Source organism: Sinocyclocheilus rhinocerous, unplaced genomic scaffold (genome assembly GCF_001515625.1).
Source record: "Sinocyclocheilus rhinocerous isolate Xijiao unplaced genomic scaffold, SAMN03320098_v1.1 scaffold752, whole genome shotgun sequence".
Lineage (NCBI taxonomy): Eukaryota > Metazoa > Chordata > Actinopteri > Cypriniformes > Cyprinidae > Sinocyclocheilus > Sinocyclocheilus rhinocerous.
Window position 1 is genome coordinate 1,111,355 of NW_015639777.1, and position 9,909 is coordinate 1,121,263.

Below are 9,909 nucleotides of genomic sequence, written 5' to 3' on the forward strand. Positions count from 1 at the left end.
ACACCTGCCTGGAAGTTTCTAGTATGCCTAGTAAGACCTTGATTAGCTGCTTCAAGTGTGTTTGATTAGGGTTGGAGCTAAACTCTGCAGGACAGCGGCCCTCCGGTAAACAAGTTTGGTGATCCCTGGTTTAGAGTATGTAATACATGACACACTATCCTCTCAAAATAAGACAACAAAAATAGCAAGAATTTTAGACCATTCCTGAATCTTTGAAGTCTGCAGAAAAATTCTCTTTTCTCTGACAAGTGCTTAAAGACAAGGTTATGGTAACTGCTCCTTAAATCACTCTGGGAAATATTTGTCATCCTGTTTAAAGAGTACTATCACAAGGAGTCTTTGTTTTGTCTAAATTACTTAACAAAAGCCTCTTAAGGCCACCAATGCTGTTTGAGGAATGGGCGTCCCTGCATACCAACAGGTCAAAGGTCAGAGAGGGGCGGGGTGCAGCCCAGAAGGTCAGCTTGAGCCTGCAGGAAAATGTTTGTTGTCTGGCAGATGGGACAGACCCGGGTGTAAATAATGATAAGAAAGGGGTCAATTGGAATGGAATGTTTGAAAATGGAATGAGAATGAAAAAAATAATATTTTGGTTGTTTGTCAGTCCATTCCAGTTGTATACCATATGTATGATCCAGTCTAGTATTTGTTTGATTTCTCTAACATTCTGGCAGCCTTTAAGTAAAATAGTTTAAAACAACTTTAACGAATTCACTTCTTTTTCTTTATATATATATAACTGCAATATGACATTTCATATGAAAATGTCTTATATTGCTACTGCTTGAATCATCTAATCACAAAGACTCTGCTAATGGATATAGATACTTTTAGGGGTAATCACACTTGGGTTCACTCTTTACTAGAACTAACTAACACTACAAATTACAATACAAATATTTTAGTGCTGTCAAACAATAAATCGCGATTAATCGCATCCAAAATAAATGTTTTTGTTTATATGTGTGAGTACTGTGTATATTTATTATGTATATATAAATACACAAACATACATGTATATATTTTTAAAATATTTACATATATATATGTATTATATATAAACAAAACATATTTTTCTTAAATATATACAATGCTGTAAACGGTCCACAAAAATGTTGGCAAGTATGCAAATATGAATGTAAAAAAAGAATGTAAAAATGTTCCTAGTGCACAAACTCAGCGCATGCAGAGATGAAATCCGTGAGCAGCACTGAAAACACAGTATTATACTGTAAGTTGTACGTGTGTAAATGAACAAGTGCCACTCTTTTATTCTGAAAAGGCACAATAGACTTTATACAGACTATATTGTATAAATTGCAGCCTTTGATTTGACAATCACAAATTGAAAGATAACTCATAGCAATTCTTAACTCTTTTTGTTTTGGCAAATTGATTGCGAATTTTTATGTTTTCATAATTATACAAACTTTATACACATTATACAAATTCATATATTACCACCTTGTAAATAGTTACAATTTCCCATGAGATGAGGTTTAAAATGTTGCTGTTTCAGTTTTATTTTGATTAACTGTGCAGCCCCATTTTAATTTTCCATTTCATTTATTTATAAGCTTTTCAATAACTTTAAGAAACCCAGGCCTAGGGCACCAGTGTATTTTAGGGCAGCATGGGTTGCCATACCCACAGCTCAGATGCACGCTTCACATCTTTATCATTCATCCTCAGCCGCTCCTAGGGGTCGCCTACCTACAAAATCCCAATTTAACCTTAATGCATGAAAAAGCATGGCTATGAATAAAAACACTTGCTCAGAAACCAACAGCTGACCTCTGAAATTTGCTTGCAATGGCATGGTTAATGTTCACACGATTCTCTAAAAATAGACAAAATATTATTTTACAATATTTGTGTGTGTGTGAGAGACAGGCCTCTTGGGGAACAAGAGCTGCATTTGGCACTAGCGTCAGATGGCTGAAGAAAAAAAAAATCCCATAAAGGCTTAAAAAAGAGCTCTTTTTCTCCAAGGCATCATTGACAGCACGTCAGACTGGTGCAACAATGGGGAGAGATGTGGGTGGAAAGAGAGTGGGTGTGGGGGCAGAGAGATTTAGCATAAGAAAGACCCAGCATGAGAAAGGTGATGGGCCACCCTCAGGAAAAAGGGCAAAAAAAAAAAGAGAGACCACACATGAAAGAAAGCCGACATCTGTCCACCCACGCCAGAGACGAGCCTTCACAAATCAGGACATTTATTTGAGTCTTATGCATTAGAGAAGGAATCAAGTTATACAATTGAGATGTTAAAAAGCTACATTTTAAGGAGTTTTTTGCCACAAATGATGTCCATGATTTTACGCAAATTAGATCTTAACAGTGACCTTTGGTCCATTGATTTTTGACAACCACATGATCTCTCTCATCACAATAGAAGGGCTACATGCAGATTCTCAATCTTATTTTCCAGAAATAACTTATTCATAATCTGTATAATTTCATATATGGCAGTATGTCACTGACCGCATAAATGTCACACCACTAATAAGTGTAAATAAAATTTATTTATAATTTCATAGACCCCAAAACACAGACATATTTCTAACAGACTGCGACAGACAACCGTTTCTTGCTTGTTTTTTTCCCACCCCATCCATCCTGAGTTGCTGCAGCCTCATAAATAAAATAAAAAAATGTGTTTGTGCATGTTTTTGAGGGTTTGTGTAAGTGGAATCACTTGCGCTGTACTTGTGTAAAGGAGGAGGGGGTCTGTATGGGCTGTACTGGCTGGGATGACTGGAAGGGAAGTGGCTTCTTACGGAGGTCAGGGGAGGAGGCGGGCTTGACAGACGGGAGGAGCTGGTTCCGTTTGATGATCTGTAGCGCCAGCTGTGTGTTTCCTGCGGAAGCAACAATCACAGTTTTAAACGATTACTCAAAAAATAAATCGGTCTGAAGTGACAAATGATTCCAGGTGAGAAAAGGTGACTGGCCACCCTCTGGAAAATATAGCGACATTTCCCAGCAGGCACTGTGTAATTACAATCTCTGTATGTGACTCACCGTTCTGCAGTTCTAAGTAGACGCCCAGTAAAATGGCTTCTGGAGGAATCTCCTGTGACAAATAATTCCAGGTAAGAAAAGGTTACGGGCCACCCTCTGGAAATACAGACATTTCCCAGCAGGCACTGTGTAATTACAATCTCTGTATGTGACTCACCGTTCTGCAGTTCTAAGTAGACGCCCAGTAAAATGGCTTCTGGAGGAATCTCCTTAGTGTTCACCATTGAAGCAGCCTACGTACACAGATATCAGAAACAAATGGTTTGAAGACTGTTTAAACAGTGTATGCATCTAGTGTCCAGAGAGGATAATTGCATTGTCATTTTAAGTGTTTTTAAATACATGGAAATTAAAAATTGACAGCTTAACATGAGAGGAGTGTTTACCTGATGGAGGCACTTGCGGGCTTTCTCGTACTCACTCCTCAAGCAATACGCACTGCCCAGGTTGAAGAGCATTGTGGCCCGGGCAGAACTTACTGAGCTAGGGTAACATAAAGGCGTCTGCTTCCCTGCTGCAACACAAACCAAAATTAAAGAAAGAAATACGTAATAAATAAGACTACATATTGTCTGACCCAACTCATCTCTGCTCTAATTGTGGACAATTAATCAGGGCATGTTATGTATATATATACAGTGGGTACGGAAAGTATTCAGACCCCCTTAAATTTTTCACTCTTTGTTATATTGCAGCCATTTGCTAAAATCATTTAAGTTAATTTTTTTTCCTCATTAATGTACACACAGCACCCCATATTGACAGAAAAACACAGAATTGTTGACATCTTTGCAGATTTATTAAAAAAGAAAAACTGAAAAATGCTCAGTATTTAGTAGAAGCACCCATTTGATCTAATACAGCCATGAGTCTTTTTGGGAAAGATGCAACAAGGTTTTCACACCTGGATTTGGGGATCCTCCGCCATTAAATATTCTTCATGTTTTTTTAAACAAATATCATGAACTCAATTTAAATAAATAAAAAAAACAGTATTTTTGTTTCTGCAAGGTAGTTGCATCACATTGCTTTGCTTTATCAAATATTTATATTTTTACAAAAATGCTTCACAGATTTTATTATATAATATTATAATATATAATAGAAATAGTAATCCGTTTTTTAAGAAATAATAACAATAAAAGATTATGCAAAGGTTGTCTTTTCAAGAATTTTATCTTTTTAATGATAAAACATTTTTTTTTTCGATAAAATATAATTATTACTTTAAATCTCCTAAAAACATCAAAATTAATTTTTATTAATTTATCATATAAGAGGAATTAACTGATTTAATAAACAAATCCATCCATCCATCTATCCAATAAATAAATCAATAATAATAATAATAACTTACAGGACTCCACAGGCTCCAGATCTCCTTTATCAGAACCTGTCATTACCAGCACAGAAACATGTCAGTAATCGCACATCACGTCCTTTGACATCTGTATATTTTGGTTATGTGTATGTTTTCATACCTTGGTCTTGTTCGCTGGAGGACACACCTAATGAGACATCAGTAACGTTCTCCGGGTTAAGATGTGCAATGGCATCAGAGATTCTGTCCAAAGAGATCAGGGCTTCAGCAGCATATAGGTGACCCAGGAACCTGAGAACATAAGCACCACACAACTCATTAAAAATTGAGCTTGAATACATTATTTAAAGCCACTTCCCAAGTCAAAGACTACAGCTAAACTGACTGCTTTTCATTGTGTATTGCCCACTTAGTCTCAGCTTCATCTGTGTCTGGGAAATCTAGCTAAAATAAACCAAACCATTTACAATAAGTATCACAGTCTGGAATTCCAGGACATTTACAAAATAGCAATAAGAGATTATGCAAAGGTTGTCTTTTCAAGAATTTTATCTTTTTAATGATAAAACTTTTTTTTTTTCGATAAAATATAATTATTACTTTAAATCTCCTAAAAACATCAAAATTAATTTTTATTAATTTATCATATAAGAGGAATTAACTGATTTAATAAACAAATCCATCCATCCATCTATCCAATAAATAAATCAATAATAATAATAATAACTTACAGGACTCCACAGGCTCCAGATCTCCTTTATCAGAACCTGTCATTACCAGCACAGAAACATGTCAGTAATCGCACATCACGTCCTTTGACATCTGTATATTTTGGTTATGTGTATGTTTTCATACCTTGGTCTTGTTCGCTGGAGGACACACCTAATGAGACATCAGTAACGTTCTCCGGGTTAAGATGTGCAATGGCATCAGAGATTCTGTCCAAAGAGATCAGGGCTTCAGCAGCATATAGGTGACCCAGGAACCTGAGAACATAAGCACCACACAACTCATTAAAAATTGAGCTTGAATACATTATTTAAAGCCACTTCCCAAGTCAAAGACTACAGCTAAACTGACTGCTTTTCATTGTGTATTGCCCACTTAGTCTCAGCTTCATCTGTGTCTGGGAAATCTAGCTAAAATAAACCAAACCATTTACAATAAGTATCACAGTCTGGAATTCCAGGACATTTACAAAATAGCATTTGCAATTTAGGTGAAAGATTGGGTGGGGGAAAAAAAGGCATTTGGTAACTTTTGTTTGTTTGTTGTTTTTCCCCAAGGACAAAAGAGTTGTCAGGCATAGGTAAGACTTTTTGTTTAACAGGTTGAACCAAACGTTGAGCATCCCATCACTCAGGATCGGCCATTTTAGGAGGGTAAATATTTGCTGAATGTTGTGAGTGTTACAAGCGCAGGACCCATAAAAGATGTAAATCAGCCAGAAGAAGAGCCACAGACTCACTTGAGCGATCCTGAAAGCTTTGTCTGATGCAGGAGCTTTTCTGCATGATTAAGAGCCATTAAGTTGTCCCCAAGAGCAAGAGCCACATATGCACTGCAGGCTAGAATTGAGCACCTGTGAAGAGAGAGAGAGTCCAAAGAGAAGTAAGCAGATGGAACCATTTTCAACACAAGGACAACATTATTTCATGGATTTTAGGTGATTCTTCACAGGCCTTATTGAAAAAAAAAAAAAAAGTCAGAGAGAAGCACTCTGTGTATGAATCAGTGTACAGCAGCCATAACAAACCCAACCACAGGAAATGTATCAAATGCCCAAATCATTTAGAGATGAGATCAGTAAAACACACTCAGAGGTAGTCAGGGTATTGGTATTTGCTTTTAAAATTGAATTTAAGACTTTAATACCTTTTGTTTTAAAACACGCACAAATAAAATTAATACTTGTGTCCCTTCAGAACAAACCCATACAATCTCAAAATAAATCATGTGACTCATATTATTTTCCTTATCATATTTTCCTGTGCACACATTTGGATTTGTGTCGAATGATAGAGGTAAGCTAAGCTTATTTAAATAAATGTACTATATGTTTGTAAATGTTTTGGTTTATTCACCAATACTCTACATTACTTTTTTAAATGTAATAATAAATTGGCACATACATACTCAACATATTCAGTATATTCTGTACATATGCACCAATATACCAATATGATTTGATATAATCAGATAAATCGCAGTGTTTTTTAAATCTGATTGAGCCATCAATCTGATCTCTAACAGATTATTTTACTGCATTTAAACATAGCTAATGATCAATATTTGCTGTAAACAAAAATGTGCAATGCATTCCAAAAACCAGGGGGAAAAAATGTGTACAATGACAGGATTGTTTCTGGTGACCAGTCATTTTTCTTCAGCCAGTTAAAAATACAAACACATGTCTGGAGCTTTATGTGTAGTACAAACAACTATGAAAAGCAATCATTTACAAATGGTAATATTTATATGCAATATGTATATGGTAATATTTATGAATCTTGGGTGAACAGGCAGCCCACTAAAATGGGGACAGTCCCATCTGGTCACCCTAACTATACCCAGCAACATTTTCACATTTTGACAACATCTGTGCTATTATGTCTACCAGTAACTGTACAATAAAACATAAAATTTATATATTTAGGTTTTGAATTAAAGTCAGTGAAAAATGTATTGTCTGCTGAGTTTTAGGCAATTTTGCTTGCAGAATGAGAATGAGTCCATATGAGTTTTATTTTCCATAATAGTCCATTTGTTTGCAATTTGTTCAGCTTTTTAAATTCAATCTTGATGTGAACGGGCCATAACAATTGTGGGCGCATATGAACTTGCGTATTAAAACTTACTTCAAAGAAAACTGTTTTGAATATAATCTTTGCTGAGTTTCCTAAATGCCAAGCTTTGTTACAAATGCCACATAAGAGGGTAAGAATGGGTAGAAGAAAAAGAGGGGGAAACAGAGAAATGCTCAACGCTCTGAGTGGCTGCCTGTGACACAATAGCCTGCAGGATTCCAGGAAGAGCCCTTTGAGTAAATGGTGCTTGGGCTCGTAAAAGTGTCAGTGTATCAGGGTGTCAGTGCAGGGTCAACACAATCCACACACCACACCCCTTCCCTTCACAGAGAACCCACGTCCGGCCAGCCCTCTGGAGCAGACTGTCCCGCTGGATCAAAGATGGGGGGTAGGGGGTCTAATCAATTCCTGAGGCAAAAGTAATGCGGGAGCGAATGGTGAAGTGGGTGCATAAAATAAGAGAGAGGTGTATCGTAGGCTAGCCGGGGGAGGGTTGTTCACAATTATAGAGCATTAAAGGTAAGCCTGAAGCTAAGCTTGTTGCCAGGAGTCTGTGTAGGTTAAAATAATGGAGGTTGACGGGCTTTACTTAAAGGGTTAGTTCACCCCAAAATGAAAATTCTGTCATTAATTACTCACCCTCATGTCGTTCCAAACCCGTAAGACTTTCGTTCATCTTCGGAACACAAATTAAGATATTTTTGATGAAATGTGAGAGCTCTCAGACCCTGCATAGACAGCAACGCAACTGAAATGTTCCCAGGTCCAGAAACGTAGTAAGGACATCGGTAAAACAGTTCATGTGACACCAGTTGCTCAACTTAAGTTTTGCGAAGCTACAAGAATACTTTTTGAGCGAAAATAAAACAAAAATAACAATTTATTTAACAATTCTTCTCCCCCGAGTTACGTCTTCCACCATTTTGGAGAGTACCCAAGAGAGTAATCGACGTAATCAGCGTTGTTTACGTTCTGAGGAGAAAGCACGCGCATGAATGTAATCTGCGTAATCAGCGTTGTTTACGCTTAGGGGAAAGCGTGCGTATGTGTTGTGATACTCTAAAATGGCGGAAGACGTAACTCAGGGGAGAAGAATTGTTGAATAAATTATGTTATTTTTGTTTTCTTTGCGCTCAAAAAGTATTCTCGTAGCTTCGCAAAACTGAAGTTGAGCCACTGATGTCACATGAACTGTTTTACCGATGTCCTTACTACGCTTCTGGACCTGGGAACATTACAGTTGCGTTGCTGTCTATGCAGGGTCTGAGAGCTCTTACATTTCAGCAAAAATATTTTAATTCGTGTTCCGAAGATAAACGAAGGTCTTATGGGTTTGGAACGACATGAGGGTAAGTAATTAATGACAAAATTTTCATTTTTTGGGTGAACTATCCCTTTAAAATACCACTCTAATTAGCAACTGTTGGATTTTATGTTGTTAATACAGACTAAAGTGTATTGAATTAATCTATTTCTAAACTGTTATGATCATATTAGTAAAGGGAACTTGAAGGTGGGACTTCACATATGTTGGCTATGTTTGGAATAGCATAATACCATTTGTGACTAAATTTGTTACAATGTGCAGTATTCAGACCTGATTCCTGAAATACTGCACAATGCTCTTCTTGACCAGTGTGATGAATAAACTGGAAGAATTATCAGCTGTCATTTATTTTTGGCTCATAATTTATATGGCAAAAGTGAAGATGTTTTATTAGAAGAAAATCAGATGTAAAAATGTAGCCATTTATAACAAAATTAACATGCTGAGGTCATGTGACAAATGTAGCATACTACTGCTTGAAACGTGTATTGTATATATTGTGTTCTGCTTCACATACTATTTTTAATACAGTGGGTATAGAAAAGAATCACCCCCCTTTAAAATAATCACATTTTGTTGCTTTGCAGCCTGAAATGAAAACGGGCAGTTTTTGTTTTATCCAGCTGAATTTAGTCAGTGCAAATTATAACATCCAAGTGAAAGATATACAGTGGGGAAAATATTTATTTGATCCCCTGCTGATTTTTTAAGTTTGCCCACTTAAGAAGAAATGAAGGGTCTGTAATTTTTATGATAGGTTTATTTTAACAGAGAGAGACAGAATATGAACCAAAAATCCAGAAAAAAACATTATATAAAGGTTAGAAATTGATTTGCATTTCAGTGAGTGAAATAAGTATTTGATCCCCAACCAGCAAGAATTCTGGCTCCCACAGATTGGTTATGTGCCCATGTGGAACACAGATTAGTCCTGCCACTTTAAGAAGTTACTCCTAATGTCAGCTCATTAGGTGTATAAGACACCTATCCACACAATCTGTATCTTCCATTCCAACCTCTCCCACCACCATGGGCAAGACCTGTCAAAGGATGTCAGAGACAACATTGTAGATCTGCACAAGGATGGAATGGGCTACAAGACCATCAGCAAGAACCTTGGTGAGAAAGAGACAACTGTTGGTGCGATTATTCGGAAATGGAAGAAATACAAAACAACCATCAATCTGTACAAAATGGCACAATAGTAGGTCTGGACAATAATTCAATATCAATATGTATCGCGATATAATATTTTCAATAATGGTGATATGATTTTTAAACTCATTTCTGATATTTAGATATACATTACCAGTGTTTCCCATACATTGATTTATTTGTGGCGATTGACTTCCTTGTATAAACATGAGCACTGTACTTTCAAAATCAAAACGCGTAACGGGTGTTTTATATGAATGTATCTCTGAAGGGAA

General features: G+C 36.5%; 1 protein-coding gene across 5 annotated transcripts in view; it reads right to left on the reverse strand.

The window, feature by feature from the left end:
• Nucleotides 1-1,650: 1,650 nt before the first annotated feature.
• The window catches only part of LOC107751886 (CCR4-NOT transcription complex subunit 10), a 17,304-nt gene continuing 9,045 nt past the window's right edge, over nt 1,651-9,909 (reverse strand). The window contains exons 14-19 of one of the 5 annotated variants that reach the window (XM_016567658.1): nt 5,814-5,927; nt 5,201-5,331; nt 4,382-4,417; nt 3,411-3,538; nt 3,182-3,257; nt 1,651-2,861 (exon numbers count right to left, since the gene is read on the reverse strand). In XM_016567658.1, coding sequence (XP_016423144.1) covers nt 2,695-2,861; nt 3,182-3,257; nt 3,411-3,538; nt 4,382-4,417; nt 5,201-5,331; nt 5,814-5,927 — 652 coding nt within the window. In that variant the 3' untranslated portion in view covers nt 1,651-2,694. Of the gene's footprint in view, nt 2,862-3,181; nt 3,258-3,410; nt 3,539-4,381; nt 4,418-5,076; nt 5,113-5,200; nt 5,332-5,813; nt 5,928-9,909 lie in introns of all 5 variants that reach the window. The other 4 variants (XM_016567659.1, XM_016567655.1, XM_016567656.1 and 1 more) reach the window with 4 other exon arrangements.